General features: G+C 24.9%; 8 protein-coding genes across 8 annotated transcripts; 2 read left to right on the forward strand and 6 right to left on the reverse strand.

The window, feature by feature from the left end:
- Nucleotides 1-70: 70 nt before the first annotated feature.
- On the forward strand, nucleotides 71-2182 carry DICPUDRAFT_82898 (uncharacterized protein; the record flags this gene model as incomplete). The annotated part of the gene is made up of 3 exons (XM_003292231.1): nucleotides 71-325; nucleotides 415-750; nucleotides 830-2182. 3 exons carry the CDS (start codon nucleotides 71-73, stop codon nucleotides 2180-2182), a joined length of 1944 nt encoding a protein of 647 aa, XP_003292279.1.
- Nucleotides 2183-2381: 199 nt separating this feature from the next.
- Nucleotides 2382-3641, reverse strand: DICPUDRAFT_82899 (uncharacterized protein; the record flags this gene model as incomplete). The annotated part of the gene is made up of 2 exons (XM_003292235.1): nucleotides 2382-3451; nucleotides 3533-3641. The coding sequence occupies 2 exons, from the start codon at nucleotides 3639-3641 to the stop codon at nucleotides 2382-2384; spliced, it is 1179 nt and encodes a 392-aa protein (XP_003292283.1).
- Nucleotides 3642-3965: 324 nt separating this feature from the next.
- On the reverse strand, nucleotides 3966-5079 carry DICPUDRAFT_156986 (uncharacterized protein; the record flags this gene model as incomplete). Its single annotated transcript, XM_003292236.1, has 2 exons — nucleotides 3966-4817; nucleotides 4888-5079. The coding sequence occupies 2 exons, from the start codon at nucleotides 5077-5079 to the stop codon at nucleotides 3966-3968; spliced, it is 1044 nt and encodes a 347-aa protein (XP_003292284.1).
- Nucleotides 5080-5293: 214 nt separating this feature from the next.
- On the reverse strand, nucleotides 5294-7081 carry DICPUDRAFT_50320 (uncharacterized protein). The gene is made up of 3 exons (XM_003292237.1): nucleotides 6950-7081; nucleotides 6539-6768; nucleotides 5294-6155 (listed from the first exon to the last, which is right to left on the reverse strand). The coding sequence occupies exons 1-3, from the start codon at nucleotides 7045-7047 to the stop codon at nucleotides 5434-5436; spliced, it is 1050 nt and encodes a 349-aa protein (XP_003292285.1). The 5' UTR covers nucleotides 7048-7081; the 3' UTR covers nucleotides 5294-5433.
- Nucleotides 7082-7453: 372 nt separating this feature from the next.
- DICPUDRAFT_156988 (uncharacterized protein) lies at nucleotides 7454-12982 on the forward strand (the record flags this gene model as incomplete). Its single annotated transcript, XM_003292232.1, has 3 exons — nucleotides 7454-9341; nucleotides 9425-9993; nucleotides 10124-12982. The coding sequence occupies 3 exons, from the start codon at nucleotides 7454-7456 to the stop codon at nucleotides 12980-12982; spliced, it is 5316 nt and encodes a 1771-aa protein (XP_003292280.1).
- A 108-nt stretch (nucleotides 12983-13090) lies between these two features.
- Nucleotides 13091-16393, reverse strand: DICPUDRAFT_82903 (uncharacterized protein; the record flags this gene model as incomplete). Its single annotated transcript, XM_003292238.1, has 5 exons — nucleotides 13091-13557; nucleotides 13615-13980; nucleotides 14208-15429; nucleotides 15497-15666; nucleotides 15745-16393. The coding sequence occupies 5 exons, from the start codon at nucleotides 16391-16393 to the stop codon at nucleotides 13091-13093; spliced, it is 2874 nt and encodes a 957-aa protein (XP_003292286.1).
- Nucleotides 16394-16658: 265 nt separating this feature from the next.
- Nucleotides 16659-17706, reverse strand: DICPUDRAFT_156990 (uncharacterized protein; the record flags this gene model as incomplete). Its single annotated transcript, XM_003292239.1, has 2 exons — nucleotides 16659-17181; nucleotides 17273-17706. 2 exons carry the CDS (start codon nucleotides 17704-17706, stop codon nucleotides 16659-16661), a joined length of 957 nt encoding a protein of 318 aa, XP_003292287.1.
- A 397-nt stretch (nucleotides 17707-18103) lies between these two features.
- On the reverse strand, nucleotides 18104-18745 carry DICPUDRAFT_92838 (uncharacterized protein; the record flags this gene model as incomplete). Its single annotated transcript, XM_003292240.1, has 1 exon — nucleotides 18104-18745. The coding sequence occupies one exon, from the start codon at nucleotides 18740-18742 to the stop codon at nucleotides 18236-18238; it is 507 nt and encodes a 168-aa protein (XP_003292288.1). The 3' UTR covers nucleotides 18104-18235.
- Between the last annotated feature and the right edge of the window lie 61 nt (nucleotides 18746-18806).

Raw genomic sequence — 18806 nt, forward strand, 5'->3', positions numbered from 1 at the left:
TAGTATAACAACATAAATAACATAAATAACAAAAATAATAAAATATAATAAAAAGTAATAGTAAAATATAATGAGTGTCTTCAAAATTTTATCAAGTTTCTTTGGTTTTAGAAATGTAGAAAAAGAAAAAGAAGTTTCAGATAATAGCGAGTTTATAAAAACATCAGATCTATTTGAACAAACATATTATCACTTTTATAATAATATTTTTTTCATTGATGATGTTTTTCAAGAGTTATCAAAAGAAGAATCATTTGGAACAAAGAAACAATTTTTTTTTAATTTAATTACTCTTAAAAGACACCTTTTATTAGAAGAGTTAAACGTAAATATTAATACAATTACATAAATAATAAAATCTTTAAATTCTCTTACACTTATATATTTCTTTTTTTTCTTTTTAAAATAATAAAGGGTGACGCAGTTATCGAATTATTATCAAATATTTTAGATCATTTTAAATTTAAAAATAATATACCATCATTAAAATTGTTTATTCATGAAGTTTACAATTACTTATATTTCAACAAAAGTATTCCTTTTAGCGAAGGAATTTTTAAATCTATTCTCGATGGTTATTTTGATAGTTTTATTTACGACTGCTTGGTAGAGTTTAATAGAAATGTTCATAAAGGAAAAGAGGCTTATGGAGGAGATTCAAATGCAAATCAACTTGATAATATATTTAAACAATTTCAAGCTTTTTGTGATGCTATTAAAAGAGAGTTACCAGAACCATTAATCACCAGGGTTTGTTTTATAAAATATAAAAAAAAAAAAAACAAAAAAATATATATATATTAACTTTTTTTTATTTTTATTTTAAAAGGTATCAAGAATTAAAAATAGAAATGGGTTAAACTTTGGTGATATTGATGTTTATTTTTTCGATATACCATCAAAAATTTTCTTTTATGTTGATGATGGCAATCAAAAAAAATTAATTAGAAATGAACTAATAAATTCGAAAAATAATGAAAATAATAGAAACGAAGACAATGACGATCAAAGTGAAAATGGAGGCAATTCTATTCATATCGATAGTGACGAGGAGCCCAGAGATAAATCACCAACTCAACAATCATCAGGATGGGTAAATAAAAAAAAACCAACTACAACAACAACCACATCATCAACATCAACATCAACATCTACTAAAGTATCATCAAAATCAGCAAATAAAAGAAAAGAAGAGCCAGAATCAGAATCTGATATTGATTATAATGATGGTTTTGAAAGTGCATTTCAAGATGACAAACCAAACAATGAATCTGAATCAAATGTCGAATCAGATTCCGAACCATCAGGAAGTGAATCAGAAGACTCATATTATGAAGACGATTCCGATTTTTCAGAAAAACTCGAGCCATCGGGTGCAGGTAAATGGGACGAAGCTGAGTGTAATAGATTGGCAAGAGGCCTATTAGTATTTGGACCAAGATGGACCAAAATTTCAAATACATTCCTTAGAGGTATAAGAAGTGAAACCCAAATCAAAGACAAATTAAAGTCAAGGAGCCATGAAACTTTTATAAAGGAATACCTAACCCCTAGTCAAACTAAAAAGTGTCTTAAACTTAAAAGTAAACTTGATAATCAAAAAAATTTGAAGTCGAAAAATAAGGATGAAATACTTAAAAAAAAGAACAGAGAAAAAAAAAGAAGATCAAGAGAGAACATAAAGAAAAGAAAAGAAGAAGAGTTAGCTAAAGAAGAAAGAAAGAAGAAAGAAAGTGAAAATGAAAAGAAGAGAAGAGAAGAAAGAAAGAAAAGAGAAAGAGAAAGAGAAAGAGAGGAAGAATCAAGTGATGAAAATGCAGAAGATGAAAGTAATGATGACGAAGAAGACATTATTAAAAGTGATGAGGATGTAATGATATCAAAAAGAAAAGAAAAAAAAAGAAAAGTAGAAACAAGTGATAAAGAAAAAAGAAAAAAAAAAAAGCATAAAAAGTCAAATGAATCTGATATTGAAACTGATGAATCTGACCAAGAGGAAGATCAAGAGGAATATATAAATAAAAAGAAGCATGACAAAAAAAAGAAACATAGAAAGAGTAAAAAAAATGAAGACGTAATTTCCATATCAGATAGCGAAGAAACCAACAATAGCGAAGAAACCAACGATAGCGAAACAGATTATGAAAAATCATCAAAAAAGAAATCAAAAAAAAATAAATAAAATATATATAAATATAAAATTAATTTTAATAGCATTAGTAACAATAATGGTATAAAAAACATTTATAACAACAATAATAATGTAATAATAAAGAAATGTTCTATGGTGATTTTTTTTTCATTTTGGATAAAAAAATAAAAAAAAGGTTTAATAATGATACTTTTTAAATATCATTACTATATTATATTTTATATTTATTTTAAATATTTTTCTTTTGTTCTTTTTTAATTATTGAAATTCTGTATCTTTGTATAGCTTTGAAAATTGATAAGATGATATTGAACAAAATGAAAAGAACAAGCCATCCTGCGGTAACACCCACAGTTATATTGATATATTTTGTATGTAAAAATGGACACATTTGGAATTCATATTCGAAAATTTCTTTTTCTTCTATATTTTTGTCGTTATTATCGTTATTAGTAGATGAGGATTTGATTTTTCTAAACTCGAATAATGCAGAGTATCCGTCATATGAGCCCATCATAGATCTAATTGTGTACTCCATTGTGTTACTATTTGTATGCTTGTAAATGCAGCCTTCGTGATCATGGCCATTAAAGATGAATGCTGGTTTGATTTCGTTTAATATAAAATCTGTAGTTTCTGGAGTTAGCATAGTTTGATCTTTTATGAAACCTTGGTTGGTATGGTGGATAATATATTCTTCTCTGCATAAGTATGGATGTGTTTTATAGGGTTCTTGGGTTCTATCTATAGCTTTAATATCTTTATATAATGGGATATGAGTCACTATAATTAGGGGTGATTGAGTAGCTTCCGCATCATGCTTTAATTCTCTTAAATGATCCCATGCTTCTTTTTGAAAATGTTCTGTCATTGAGCCATCCAAATTGATTGAATTTAATACACCGATTAAATGACCACCGAAAAAAAACTTGTCATTGACACGGCCAAATGCTTCTTCAAATCTATTAATTCTACGATCTGTTACTTCGTTTGCATAGCCTACGTCATGATTCCCTGTAATATTAACTATCTTTACATAATCTTTTAATGGTGAAAATATATTGTCATATCTTTTGACTCTTTTTTGAAACTCTTCATCCGTTATATACTGTGATGAAAATAAGTCACCCAATACCACCACCATCATTGGGTTTAAAAAATAGTCTATACTATTAACTATATGCTTCATATAATTATCATTAAAAAATATATTATATTCCCCTTTTAATCCCTCTCTTCTAATTCTTGCATCACCTTCCATCTGAGGGTCACCCAACATTATAATTTTAGTAGTATCAGCTAAATAATAAAAAAATATTAATATTATGTTTAAATATATACTAAACAGATTATTATTATAGTTTTAATTCTATACTTTACCATTATCGTCATATTTCCATCTGCATAATACCATATAATTATATATATAAAGATGTAAACATAATAAACCAAAACCAAAAATAATAAATAATTTATTTAAACAATTCATTTTTTTATTTATAAATTAAAAATTTGTCATTATTTATAAATATTTAGAAAATGATAAAAATTTAAAAAAAAAATCATGAGTGTGTTGTTTTAAAAAAATTAAAAAAAAAAATAAAATAAAATAAAAAAAAATAAAATAAATTATTTTTTAAATAAAATTTTTTTTATTTTAAATGGTAATAATAAATTACTTTAATTATTACTGTTTTTATTATAATATTTAATATTACAATAATTAAATATGATTTGATTAATTTAATTTAATTTAATTTAATTTGATTTGATTGATTTGATTATGTTTATTGATTATGTTTTTTTTTTTTTTTTAATTGGATTTCTTTGAATAATCAGTTTTGTAACCATACCATTTTGAGATAAATGATAATTTATCATTAGCGGTAATTTTGGTTCTACGGGTATTGAGAGTTGTTGTTAATGATTTAAAGTTTGTATCAAACCATTCAACAGTTTCAGTATCAATGCCACCAGCATTTAAGTAAGTTTTTAAGTTGTTTTCTTTTGGTAATGGTGCTAAACAGGTTCTACTAAGGTAACTAATTTGAATACCATTTGAAATTTGAGAGCAGACTTTGAAAAGATGTAAAAAGAGGCTACCAACTGATGGATAACATGGTGAATAAATGCTGAAGTGGTATGAAATACCGACAACGTGGAACATATCAATATTCTTTATAGTTTTATCAGATGAGATTACAGGTGAAATTTCTAATAAGCCTTGACCATTTGAGGTAGTACCTTCTGGGAAAATTAATAATGGTCCCTCGATCCAACTATTTGAAACTCTTTGGATTAATTCATCGGTTGGAACTGAATTCTTTGTTAATTGGATTGGTGATGAAATTGCATTTCTTAATGCTCCAGCCAATGTCAATGGTATTAGTTTACCAGCAACCAATTCTTTGCTATCATTTGGTGGTACTGCAAATAATGGTGAAAATTTGTATTGAAGATAAATAATGTCAATGTATGAACTATGATTGCATATAATGACATCACTTGTTTTATATTGTCCAATTGAACCCTTTGGCTCTTTTGATCTTGATAATGTATCTGTACCTTCATCTAATGTAAAAAAACCCATAAATAATAATATTAATCTTCCTAAAAATTTATCAAAACATCTAATTAAAACTCTACTAAAGAAACCTAATGGTAACTAAAAATAAACAATGGTTAGTAATAGCGCAAATAGACCAAATATTTAATTAATTATATATCCTACATACTGCTTTAAATAATTTATTAAATAAAACTAATAAAATTGTTAAAATTATAACAATGAAAAATCTAACAACACCAACAATTGGTCCAATGAGGAATTTAAAAAACAATCCAATGGGTCCTACTGGTTTGCTTTTTGGTGGTAAAAGTGGATGAATACCTGTTGGTCCATCTCTCCAGTTTGAAAACTTTTCCATCTTTTATGTTATTAGGATAAATGTTACAAAAATAAAAATGAATTAAAAAAAATTTGAAAAATTAAAAAAAATGAAAATAAGTGAAAATAAAAAAAAAATAAAATAAAAATTAAAAAAAAATAAATTTGGATTTTCACACACTATATACACACCCATTTGTTTGAAAGATAAAGAATAAATCTTTTGATTTTATTCTTTTTTTTTTCTTGTTTTTAAAAAAGATTTTATATTTTTTTATTATTATTTTAATTATCTATATTGTTGTTATTACTATTAATTATTTATTATTTAAAATATTATATTATATTTTTTTTTTTTTATTATTTGTTATTTTTAAATTTAATTTTTTTTTTTTTACAATTGTAAATCTAAAACGATTTTTCTTCCATTACCACCTTGTTGTGATTTTTCTAAAGCAGCTTCAAAGTCGCTGAATTTGTGTTTTTCAATCATAAGTTTGAAGTTTTGTTTACGGTAGAGATCGAAAATGTTATTGATGATTTTAGTTCTGTCTGCAAGTGAGTTTTCAGAGATCCATCTGTTTAACCAGAAACCTTGGGATTTAATATTTCTAAAGACTAAGTGTGAAGTTGGAATAACAACTGGTTCACGTGACATACCACCATAGGTGACAATAGTGCCATTATCGCCAAGGATACGGACTAATTCAGTAGCTGAGGCACCACCAACAGCGTTTAAGGCTAATTTTGGTCTTGGGAGATCTGCAATTAATCTTTGAAAAGCTGGGGTACGAATATATTTGTCACTGACAACAATGTCACCACCTAATTTTTTAATACGATTAACATTATCTTCGAAATCTGGGCCGTTACGAATAACATTGATGGTTTTAATACCACGAGATTTGGCAATTTGAACAACTGATAAACCAACCATTGAATTTGCTGCATTTTGAATAATAACATCACCTTCTTGTAAATTAACGAAATCTTTTAAAAGAATGTAAGCTGTAGTTGGATTAATTGAAACAGTTGCTAAATATTCTGCTGGAATATCAGCTGGTGCTTTAATTAAATCTTTTTCTTTGAAAAGACCTTGAGTTCTCCATGAACCAACTATAATTAATTTATATATTAGTATATTATTTATATTTTTATATTAAAATTTTATTATTATTATTATTATTATTATTATTATTATTATTATTATTATTATTATTATTATTATTATTATTATTATTATTATGATGATGTTTGCTGTTTCTATTTGATGGTCATTGTTGGTGTAACATTCTGTTTTTTTTTTCTCTGTGTGGCTATTCACCATCCTCTTTTATTTGTTATTTTTGTTTTTTTATTCTTTTCTACTGTATATCCATAAAAATCACCTGTATTTTCATTTTATAATTCCTGTTGCAGCTATGTATTATTTTTATTATTACTATATCATTATTATTATAAATATTTTATATAATTGAACCTGTTGATGTATACTTTACAGTGTGAATTAAGTGATGGAATAACTATATCATTTTCTTTAAAACCTGAAACTTGATTACCAACATTTTTGACAATACCAACACCTTCCATACCAGCAACTGATGATACTGGGACTGAAGTACCATAGGTACCTTTAATAAGATTAATATCAGCTGGATTGATTGGTGCATGAAGCATTTCAACTAAAATATCTGATCCTTTAACAGCTGGAATTGATTCTTCTTCAATTCTGTAAAAATAATAAATTACATTAATTTTAAGTTTATATTTATAAAAAATATAAAAATTGAATTTTAATGATCATTGCAACTGCAATAATAAATTTGGTGTGTGGGTGTGATTTTGATTTTGATTTTGATTTTGATTGCTTTTTTTTTTCTCACTAAATATTTTATTGATTTTAAACTTACTTTAAAACTGAAGTTGGATCACCATTTTGGGTAATTTTAACAGCTCTTGAAGTTGTATATTGACGAACGAATCTGGTTAATAATCTAGTATTCAACATTTTAAATTATATATATTAATAATAATATGAACACACACACAAAAAGTAAAAAAAAAATTTTAAAAAACAAAAAAAAAATTTTAAAAAATTAAAAAAAAATGAAAAAAAAAATAATTTTTAAAAAATATTTAATAATTTTTTTTATTTTTTTATTTTTTTTACATGGTACATAAAACGAATTTCAGTTTCGTATTTTTCATTATTTTTTTTTTAATTTAAAATTATACAATTAAGTTTTTTCTATAACCAAAAAAAAAACAAACAAATAATAATAATAATATTATTATTTTAGAAATAGTATTATCATTTTAACTAAATGTTTTTTAAAAATTATTATTTATTGTAAAAAAAAACACATTTTTTTTATTTTTATTATTTTTTTTTAAATTTAATTTTCTTTTAAAAAATGAATAATAGCAATAGTAATAACATAAATAATAATAATAATAATAATAAAAACAACAGCAGTAATAGTAGTGATAATACTAACAATGGTAATAATAAAATTTTAATAACGTATGGGTTAAAAGAAAAAAGCGAAAATAAAGATAAAGACTATCAAATTCCATTGCGTTTTAATAGAATCCCAAATTTTAGAAATTCTTATTATAACTCAAACTATGCAAGGGATAAGCAAAAGCAGGGTGAGAAAGAATTGGATGAGGATAAAAGGATAAAACAACAAAAGCCCCCAAATAATGGTTCGCCAAATAATGGGTTAAGCAATAAAGAAAAAGAAAAAAGAGCTAGTGTATCCCTTGATTTTTCCAAAAAATTACCACAAAAAAGTGTTCAATCATTTTTACATAAAGATAAAATACAAAAACAGCATAAAGAATTAGAGAATAATAGTGATAGTAAAAGTAATAATGATAATAATGACAATAACGATAATAATAATAATATTAGCAATTCCTCGACAGCTACCAAAGATACATACAATGGCAATGCAGAAAAAGTTAAAATACGTAAACCAAGAACAAAAAAAAATAAACCACAAAAGCTTGATTATCAAGCCACCCCGGTCAACGAAAATAATTGCAGCGATAATAGTTTTAAGCAAAATGTAAATACGAATAATAGAAATCAAACTGTAAATAATAATAATAATAATAAATTTAAGGATATTCTTCAATCAAATAGAACGGGACCAATATTTAGAGTTGATAATGATTCATTTGAAATAAAATTAAATATAACCAAAAACACATCAACACCAATTTCAACACCAACAATCGCATCAGAAAAAAAAATTAGTATAGCAAACGAAAAAGAAGAAGAGATTTTAGTTGTAAATAAAATAAATGAAAAACAAAATACATTCCCACCATTGTTCCCACACTATAATAAATTTACAAATGTTCATGCATCAGTATCGCTTCATAACCCATTTATTAGATCAGATCATGGTTTTAGGTTCATTTTATATAAATTTCCACATCTAAGAGCAAATAATGTCAAATCTCAAAATTTTAGTCGAAATTCAACTTTATCAAATATATATTTCGATGTTAAAACCTCAATAACTCAATCCAAAAAGAATATTACCCAGTTTTTAAGAGAAAATCAATTTTTAGACCCTACAATCGAAAGTTTTTGCCACAATGAAATTTTAAATAAAACCCATAATTATAGCAATAATAATAATATTAATAAATATAATGAAGGTGATAGCATTAATATAAATAATGATATAAATAATATAAATATAAATAGTGAACCATTTGAACAGCATCAATCATCTCATCAAACTAAAAAACCAATTCAAAATGTTAGGGAAAGTAAACCAAGAGCATGTACCAAGGAAGGTTTTAATGCACAAGCAGCTATTAATAGGGATCCAGATGAATATCATGATGAAGATGACGATTTAGATATTACTGACGGAGATGACGACTATGAACCAACAGACGAGGATGATTTTGAAGAGGATTCTTTTTTTACAGATTCAGAATTTGAAGATGATTTAAAGAAACCTAAACGAAAATCAAAAAAATCAGATAGCAAGACAACGAGCGATTATAAACAACTGGAAATAGATCCACTAGTTTCAAATTATATAGATAGAAGTATGCAAAACAATGAAAGAGTGTTTGGTGGTAATCGTTTAATTTATGAAACCATTGGAAGCGAAAGGTTATTAATTTTATCAACTGGTCCACTTATGAATATTTTATCACTCTATAATTTAGAAAAACAATTTCCAATAGAATATGACTACTTTGACCACTCTTTGGCATATTACGAAATACCTCAAACAATTTTAAGTATTTCAGTTTCAACTATATCATCAAGTAAGTCTTATATTACAATATATTATAGGTTTATTTATAAATAATTAAAATAATAAATTTTTTATTTTATTTTTTATTTTTAGATATCAAAATAATTTATTTAAAAACCAAATATTCAGTTTATTATTTCTCAATGGTTTATAAAGAGGATAACAAGTTAATATCACTATCACTATTAAATAATTACCTATTTTCTGATAGAGTAATGGATATTTGTATTTCAAAAAAAACAATTAACGAATCATATGTATTATTAGAGAATTCATCAATTTTTAAATTGTCATTCAATTTAACAATGGTTTCAAATAATCTTGTTGAAATTAAACCATTTGAATTAATACCACCATTAAAAGAAGAAAATGAAAAGGAAGAAGGGGGTGTTGATACAAGCAAAAATAATATTGGTGATAATCACAATAACAACGGTGATATTAATAATAATGATAATTGTACCAATAATAATAATAATAATAATATAAACAATAATGGCAATGAAAATGAATCAATTGGTAATGAAGATAAATTTGGTAGTGGTGTAGAACAACTATCACAGAAAAATAAAAAATATCATTGGATCAGATTCAAGTTAAATTCAGCAGAAAATCAAATTATTTGTGCCCACACCGATAAAATATTATTGTTTGATTTAACAGTAAGTAGTAGATATATTTAGTTTAATAGTAATAGTTTTTTAATAATAATTATCATAATAATTTTTTATTAAATAATTGCCTATAAATTTTGAAATTTTAATATTAATTTTTTTTTTTTTATTAATTTAGTCAAAAAATATTAAAGTAAGAATTTTATTAACAACAAAAGAAGATGAAAAGGGTATTATAAATGGCATAGAGTTGATAGAGGGATATTCATTTCATATTATAGTTTCAACAGTTAAATATTTATTTTTGTTTGATGTCAGGTATCCAGAGAATCCTTTAATATGTTGGAGAAACCCAAAAGAACATCATCATACAAGCGCATTTGGTGGTGGAGTTACTGTATCATCACATCAACATTTAATACAAAAAAGAGATGATTTGGTCTTTATTTTAGTTCAAAATAATATTAGTGGCGAAATATTTATATTTCAATATACTTTTGGTAGGGCTCCAACATCTTTATCAATACCTTTTATTCCTATACTTGGTAAAAATAATAGTATGTCAACTCATTTCTTTGAAAAGCCTTTCCAAGCTTTATTAAATACCAATCACAATTTAGATAGTAGCGGTAATCAAAAGAAGGGTGCAGGTGATCTTAGCGAGGCTTATCAGGCTGTTCCGTGCTCGATTCCATTCACACCAATTCCATCATTTGGCGAAATCAATCAAGATAGAAATTTTAATAACTTTACTCTTAATCCATACACAAGTTATCCATTGTTTGGTGTTTGTATGGTTCCAACAGAAGTCCATAATCTTATTGGTATTACTATTTTACAATTAAGTGCATTTGGTGAAATCACAACAACAGTATATTTACTTCAAGATATTATCTCAACTGAAGCTAAACATGATCTTTTAATGGACCATAAACACCGTACTGAACAACTCTTAAAGATCGAAAAACAAAAGCTAGCATATCAAAGATCATTATTATATTTAAAGTTCCCTTACCAAAAAGATAAAGTTGAAAAAATTATGAAAAAATATAATCAGAAATTAAATTGTAAAGAAGTTCAAATTAAAAAACCAGAGAAAGAACAAGAAAAAGAACAAGAAGAGCATGAAAAGGAACAAGAACAAGAACAAGAAAAAGAACAAGAACAAGAACAAGAACAAGAACAAGAACAAGATGAAAATGAAATAGATGAACTTATTAAATTATCCAAAGATGAAATTAATGAAATCGAAGAGGTATTTTCGACATCATCCTCTTCATTTTCACCAACAGCATCAGTTGTTTTTAGTTTATTTTCTAAGGATCAACTTTATGACGAAGAGAAATCAAAATTGGTCCCATTTTTAGATTTTTCAAGAACACTTCAACAGCATATTAGTCTCCAAAAATTATTTGATAGAATCTCAAATCAAAATTATTACTCTCAAATACCAGCATATAAGAAATATACAAATATTAAAACCAGAGCCATACCTGAAAATTTCAGAATTGTTGAAAAGTCTTCAAAACAGCCATGGAATTATAAAGATTTTGACGAATCTACTGTATCTAATGCCATTAGAGATATATTGGAAACCGGTCCTAAAACACTGTATGAATTAATATTTTCATTGGATGGTTTCTTCACCAAAGAGGATATTTTGCTTTTCTTGGATCTTTACTCTGTAGATGTAGAAAATGAAAATGGTGGCAATAAAATCGAAGAGTTTTCAAACATTAGTACTAAGCCAATCTTTAAAACCAAAATCAAACCAAACTCAACTTTACTAAATAGAAACAAAACAGAGTTTTTAGAAATCGATCAAATGGAGAATCAAGATTTTATCTCTCAACACTCAATAGTTTATCATTTAGATCCATTCTTTTCAATTACAAAGCTGGTATCACAACCTTTGTTTTTAAATTCTAGAAATAGATTTATGAGTAGAGGTTATAAGAGTAAAGATTCAGTAATTTCAAAATATGATAAAATTTATAATCTAGGTCCAAAAGAAACATTAGAGGCAAAGCGTTTAGAATTACAAAAAAAAAGATTACAAAAAGAAGGCGAACAAAATAATGATGAGGAAGATGATGATGATGATGAAAATTTACCCCAAACAATCGAAGATATTTTCAAACAGGAGCAACTAGAAAAAGAAAAGCAATCTAAAATGGAAAAAGATAAAAAGAAAAGAAAGAATCATCATAGGGTGGTTGTTAGAAGTTCATTTTATCCTGATGATTGGAAAAAAGAATGGATTGATGGTTTTTCAGAAATTAATTCGGATTCAACTTTAATTTTAAATAAATATCAACAATTTGTCGAAAAACCAAAGGAAAAAGAAAAAGAAACTGGCAAAAGCTCAAGTAATAAATCACCAAATAAAAAGAGACGATCAATTAATGATATTAATAAACCAATTCCAACCTCACCATCTCCTAGTAAGAAAAATAAATCAAAAGATATTGCTAATAATGAACCATCCTATAATTTTTCTTCGCAAATGTCAAATGGTGGTTTTATGTCTGGTGGATTTGGTAGCATCTTTTCACTTCAGAATTTATCGCAAAGTTCTTTTGCATATGGTCAAGAACCATCACAACAACCTTCATCACCATCTCAAAACCAATCTATTCCACCTTCACCAGCTCATCATAACCAGCCAACATCACCACCACTCGCCCAACCACTCCAATCTGCTGCATCGGATTACAATTTCTTTTCGTCACAATCTGCAGCCAGTGTTAGTTCAACTAGTGGATTTGCAAATATTTTTAATACAGGTTTCCTTTCACAGTCTTCAAATTCTTTAGATAATATTTTCTCTCAAAATTCTTTAACTAGTAATATTAGCAACCCTTCACAATTATATAAAGAGAATAGTAATAAAAATACAGACAACACAAATAAAAATAATACTAATAACGAAAAAAATAATGAAAAAAATAATCTTGATGAACCAACCTCATATCTATCCCAAGAAGCTGCATCAGATTATAATTATTCCCAACCTCCAAGCTGCCAAAATCAATAATCCAAAATACAATAAAGTTCTATTAAAAAAAGATTAAATTTTTTTTTTAATTATAAAAAGGTTATAGATTTATACAATAATTTTATTTACAAAGTTTTTTTTTTTTTTTTATTCTTTTCCGTTTGAAGGAAAATAATAATATCCGTCTAATAAAATGGGGAAAACACGTTCCAATAAAGTTTCAGGATCCTTGATTAAAGAAATGGCGTAGGCTTTATTTTTATTGAGCGTATAGTTATTTTTGAAAACTTCACCTATTATACCATTCTTTTTTTTTCTTGAATCAGATTCAAAATAAAAAATATAAACATTTTCATTTGTGATTTTTTGAATCTGACAATACCATTCATCAGCCTCACCTCCATAAATGCAATAATGGTAATTTGGTTTATATATCCTGCCATTAATTCTAACAAATGAATATATTTCTTCTTTTGAACCATCCATAATTTTTCCAAATGTAATATGGGGGGGCTTCATCGATTTTTCATTAATTAAGTTAAACTGTTTGCTCAAATTTTCGATATATTGATTTGAGTGTTCAGCGATACTAAATATTTTATTTCTGTTTAGTTCTAAATAATATAATTATTAATATTATATTGGCTTTTAAAATAAATATTTAAACCTACCTTTATTATAAGATACTATACTGTAATAAATCGGTGAGCCATACATAGAAATGAGGAATCTCCAATGCTTTGAAGAATGCAGGTTTAAAAGAATTTTTTCTTGATTATCTTTTACAAAAAACTCCTTATAAATTTCCATGAATAATTTATGATGATCGATAATGTCATTATTCAATTGACTTAAATCTTCCTCTACAAATGACTCTTTTTTTAATTTAAAGAAATATTTTAAATGAAGAAATAGACATTTAGAATGATTTGCTGTCAATATTTCTTTTGATTGCAATTCCAAAACGAACTGAACAAATAGGTTTGTGTCTTCAACGAATGGAATGGTTTCAAATTTATTTAAACTTGAAATAAGACCTAAAATTAATTAAAAATTAAAATTAAAATAAATATTATTAAACTGATACAAAAAAATACTAAAATTATTTTATATTATTTATTTTACCTTTTAGTTCGATAAATTTTCCATTGGAGATTTGGATTTTTTTTTGTTTTGAGTTTTTTATAATGACATCTAATAATTATAAGTTAATATTTTTAGAGAAAAACCAAAAAATATTATAAATAAATTTATTTATACTTACTTAATAAAAAACTGAGTTCGGAAAATAATAAATCAAGCTCTTTTATAAATAGGATGTCCATTGGGTTGTATAAATCTTTAAAGTTTAATAGAAAAAAAGGAATTGAAGAGTAATCTATACCCAAAATTGCTTTAAACAATGTGAAAAAATGATCCACTGTGGGTGGATCTGCTATCTTTTCTTTCATTCTTCTTAGAAACAAAGGAGTAAAATTATCATCAATACTTTTTCTTAAATAATCTTGATCAAAGTTTATAATTTGATTCTTTGGGTGCTCACAGAGACAGCAGGGCTTTTCCGGTTTAGAAAAGATCTGTGAAAATAAATCACTTGCTTGGGAATTGTTCCCTGAAACATCCAATACTGTAAACTTTATTGAAAAGAAAGAACTATATTGTGGATTATTGTCATACGCCCCCTTGATGTTTGAAAAACCTAAGTTATTATATTGATGTGGTTCATGTTTTGAAAGTTCACTTTGGGATTTTAATATTTTATGAAAATTTGTATTATTATTTAAATGTTTGCAAACATCATCATCTTTTTCTTTTATTTCCTTTTCTTGTTCATTTTGCTGATGCTGATCCCTTTTATTTTTTAGCTTTTCTTCATTAATGATTTTATTTAAATTTGATATAAGTTGATTTATAAAGTTTTCATTTAAACCAATTTTACTTTCAAGCTCTTTAATTCTTTTGTGTTTTGTATAGAATTCTTTTCTTGAAACCGCTTCTTCAATAGCCTTTACTGGTAGGGGATTTGATTTATCAGTTGGATCTATAGGTGGGATTTTGATAGTGGCATAGACTTCTTCACGAGAATAGAGCAATGGTTTTAAAATATTTACAAAAGCTTCTTGAAAAGAAACGCATAAAGGAAAACATCCAAGATAAAACCTTTGATTTACTGAGCAGCTTACTGTGTTGCCAATAGATGTATAAACTACATTACACAAACCTCCATCAATTTCTTCGATGTCTATATTTATTTTTAACACTATGTTTAATGACTTTGAGTTTTCATTAAATATACGGAAAAAGTGTTGGGAGGACGAGTAGAGCGAAAAAGTAACAGAATCAATTGGGTAAAATGAAATGTCATTAACTAGATCTGTTAATAATATACATTTAAACAATTCTATAATGTCAAATGACCAATAGGTGTGAGGTGATAGACTATCTTTAGTGCACACACATGAGTCTGGGTTTATACAGTTTGATTTCTAAAAAAAAAAAAATTATTATGAAATTAATAATTATTAAAAAAAAATATTATTTTAAAATATTTACAAAGATTATAGGCTTTAGTTGAAAAGGAAGGTTTATAAAGTTCTTTTCGAGGGTCTTTAAATCTGAGCTTTGTAAAGCTTCAACCAGCTTTTTGTTTTCAAATATCTTTTGAATTGTATTTATTGATATTTCATCTTCAGCTAGCGTTGTATAAATATATTTTAAATTTTCTAATATTAAAATAATATAAAAATTATTAACTATAAATATACCATAGTGTAATAATGGTAAATAAATAATATAGTTACCTTGGTCATTTACTTTAATTTTTGGAAATTTGTTACTATTTTCATTATGACTAAGTTTTATTTTCTTTGGATTACAATGGTAGTCATCATTACTTTTGTTTTTATTTACATTTTTATTTACATTATTATTATTTTCATTATTATTTTTATGATTATTTTCTTTATTTTTTTTATGATTATTTTTATGATTATTATTATTTTCATTATTATTTTCATCATTAATTTTATGATTATTTTCATTATTATTTTCATTTTTAATATCTATCCTTTTAATTACATGTTCTACAATTTTTTCTTGATTATTTGTTTTAGAAAAAAATGTATCCATATCAATAACTGAATTGAATCGCTTTCTGTAAAATGAAGTTTTTTTAAGAATTATTTTATGTCTGATACTGCTTTTGTGGTTTGATAAAATATCTTTAAGATCATTCTTAATAAATATATTATCTACTTCCATTAATTTATGGTCAATTGGATAGTTACATTCAAGACATTTTTTGAAATGAAATAGAAAATGTAGTTCCACATCCTCTAATTCTTTTAGAATATCTTTATTTAAAATACAATTTTCTACAATGCAACAATTTGTGTGATTGTTATCATTGCTATTATTATTATTTATTGTATCGGTAATAATTATTTCCATCTTATAATATGAAAAAAATGTGTGTTTGCGCCTTTAATGAATTTTAAAAAAAAAAATAAAAAAATAAAAAAATTTGAAAAAAAATTAAAAAACTTAAAATAATTTATGTATTCTGAAAATATATAAAAAAATACAAAAAATTTTAATAAGGATAAACCACACCAAAAATAATAAATAAAATAAATCTTTGTTCTATACATATTGATTTATATTTATGATTGGTTTATTTATTTATAAATATATAAACACCCAATACTTTTATTTTTTAAAAAGTTAAAATGGCATCAACACCAGATAATGGACTACCCATTACAGAAGACATAGAATAATCAATAAGACTAATAGTAAAGTATTGATATTTATCTAAAGAAGAATAAAGAGCAAGAGTTAAATATTCGTTATTCAAGGTAACATAGTTGATTGGTTGGATGATATTTTTTGGATCATTGGCAATGTTAAAGAATTCAAATAATGGAAGACTATCTATAACACCCTCTATAATTGCAAACAATTCAAATTGAACGGAATTAGCAGTAGACATAGTTGAGATCAAATATTTTGTGGAATTAAAGACAACAGGAATATTTATATCAAATGGGTTATAAGTAGTGGTCATAATACATCTTTCTGGAACTGTTGGAACTAAGGAATTTACATCAACCGAGCCAAAAGTAATACAATGGTAATTCGAAACATAGGAGTAGTAAAATGATGAATTGAAATAATCATAACCACCACTAAAATAAGAACCATCTAAAATTTGGTTTTCACCTATATTTACAAGAGTACTAAATAAAAAAATAAATTAGTTATAAATAAATATTAATCCAATAAAATATAAATATTTATTTTATTTATTTATATATATATTATACATACTAAATTGTATTTTTAAAATCTAATTTTAAATAATAAAAATAATTTGTACTGTTTTTACCATAGATTGTAAAAACATTATTAAGGGATGGGGCATTAGTTAATATTTGTTGAAATGAAAATGTTACATCATTTGTATTTGGAAAGTTGATACTAGAAATAACTTTATTAGTTTGTGTTTTAAAATCAAAGCTATTAAAATTAAAAGTTCCAACTTGATTAGATATATAGGTAACACTTTCAGTATCGATAGATGTAATTGCGATAACAGTATCAAGTGGAGCTGATATAGAATCAATTAAACTACCATTAGTTAAACTATAGAATTGAAATTGTGATACAAATGCACCATTTTGAAATGTTACCACTTTAGTTGGTACTGATGAACCCTTAATTATTACAATTAGAGAGATTAATAATATTATTGATTTATACATTTTATTATTTATTTATATTATTTATATTATTTAATATTTTAAAAAAATAAAAAAATAAAAAAAATAAAATTATTTATAGGTTTTTAAATTTTATATTATTGCACAAAAAAAAAAATCAAAAGTAAAATCTTGATTTTTATAAAAAAAAAGAAAGAAAAAAAACTCCAAAAAAACTCCTAAATATCCAAGTTTTTAAAAATGATGTAATAGTTAAAAAATATCTTCGTAAATTATAAAAAAATATAAAATTATAATAAATTTTATATTAAAATTTGTGATAGCATCCAGATATTCAAAAAAAATATTAAAAAAAAAAAAAAAATGGATCTTTTAGTTTATAAAAAACCTTCTTTTTTTATAAAAAAAAAATAAAAAAATAAAAAAAAAAAGAAAAAATAAAAGTAATTGTAAAAGTAATTTTATTTTTAAAATTAAAAAAAATTTATTCGTTATGTATATGTATAAACAACTAATTTGTTTATTTTTATAAGTTGCAATAAAAAATTTACATAATATTAAATTGTTACTATTAACAATTTATTAGGTTTCTAATTTCAGGAGTTATATTGACTGGTCTAATATAGATTTTATCAATTTTGCCGCAGAATTCGTCCCAATTTTCTTTGCCCGATATGTTCAATTCTATTTCCGATTCTTGTTGTTTTTGTTGTGAGTAGTGAGAGAATGATATTGAAAATGACATTAATGTGAAGAGGTTTGATAGTTCTTTTCTAAGTTCATTTAGATTGTTGATGTTTGAAAGATTGATGGTTTTTGTTTCACCACCTTCTATAAGGCAACTAACATTGTTTGATTTATATTTTTTAGTTGGTGAGTATGAATATCTTTCATTATTATTATTATTATTGCTATAAGAATTATAATTAATATTACTATTTTGGTTATTATGATTATTATTATTATTATTATTATTGTTATTATTATTATAGTCGCCATAGATGTCTTCGTCGTTATTAAAGTCGTTCAATGATGATGAGGAAGAAGATGGTGAAATGGTTTTAAAGTTTTGGTACATTGGTTGAGTGTGGTTAAAGTTTTGGATTGGCGAAAATTTAAATTTGATGAGTTGGTTGGAGTAT

This window comes from Dictyostelium purpureum (assembly GCF_000190715.1).
Source record: "Dictyostelium purpureum unplaced genomic scaffold DICPUscaffold_331, whole genome shotgun sequence".
Taxonomy (NCBI): Eukaryota; Evosea; class Eumycetozoa; order Dictyosteliales; family Dictyosteliaceae; genus Dictyostelium; species Dictyostelium purpureum.

Bases quoted from the DNA above. Each gene is read 5' to 3' on its own strand.
- DICPUDRAFT_50320 (XM_003292237.1), bottom strand. From the start codon at position 7,047: ATGTTGAATACTAGATTATTAACCAGATTCGTTCGTCAATATACAACT. The intron at 6,769-6,949 runs GTAAGTTTAAAA...TTATTTTTACAG, and splicing joins GATCCAACTTCAGTTTTAAA to AATTGAAGAAGAATCAATTC. The intron at 6,156-6,538 runs GTAAAGTATACA...AATTAATTATAG, and splicing joins TCCATCACTTAATTCACACT to TTGGTTCATGGAGAACTCAA.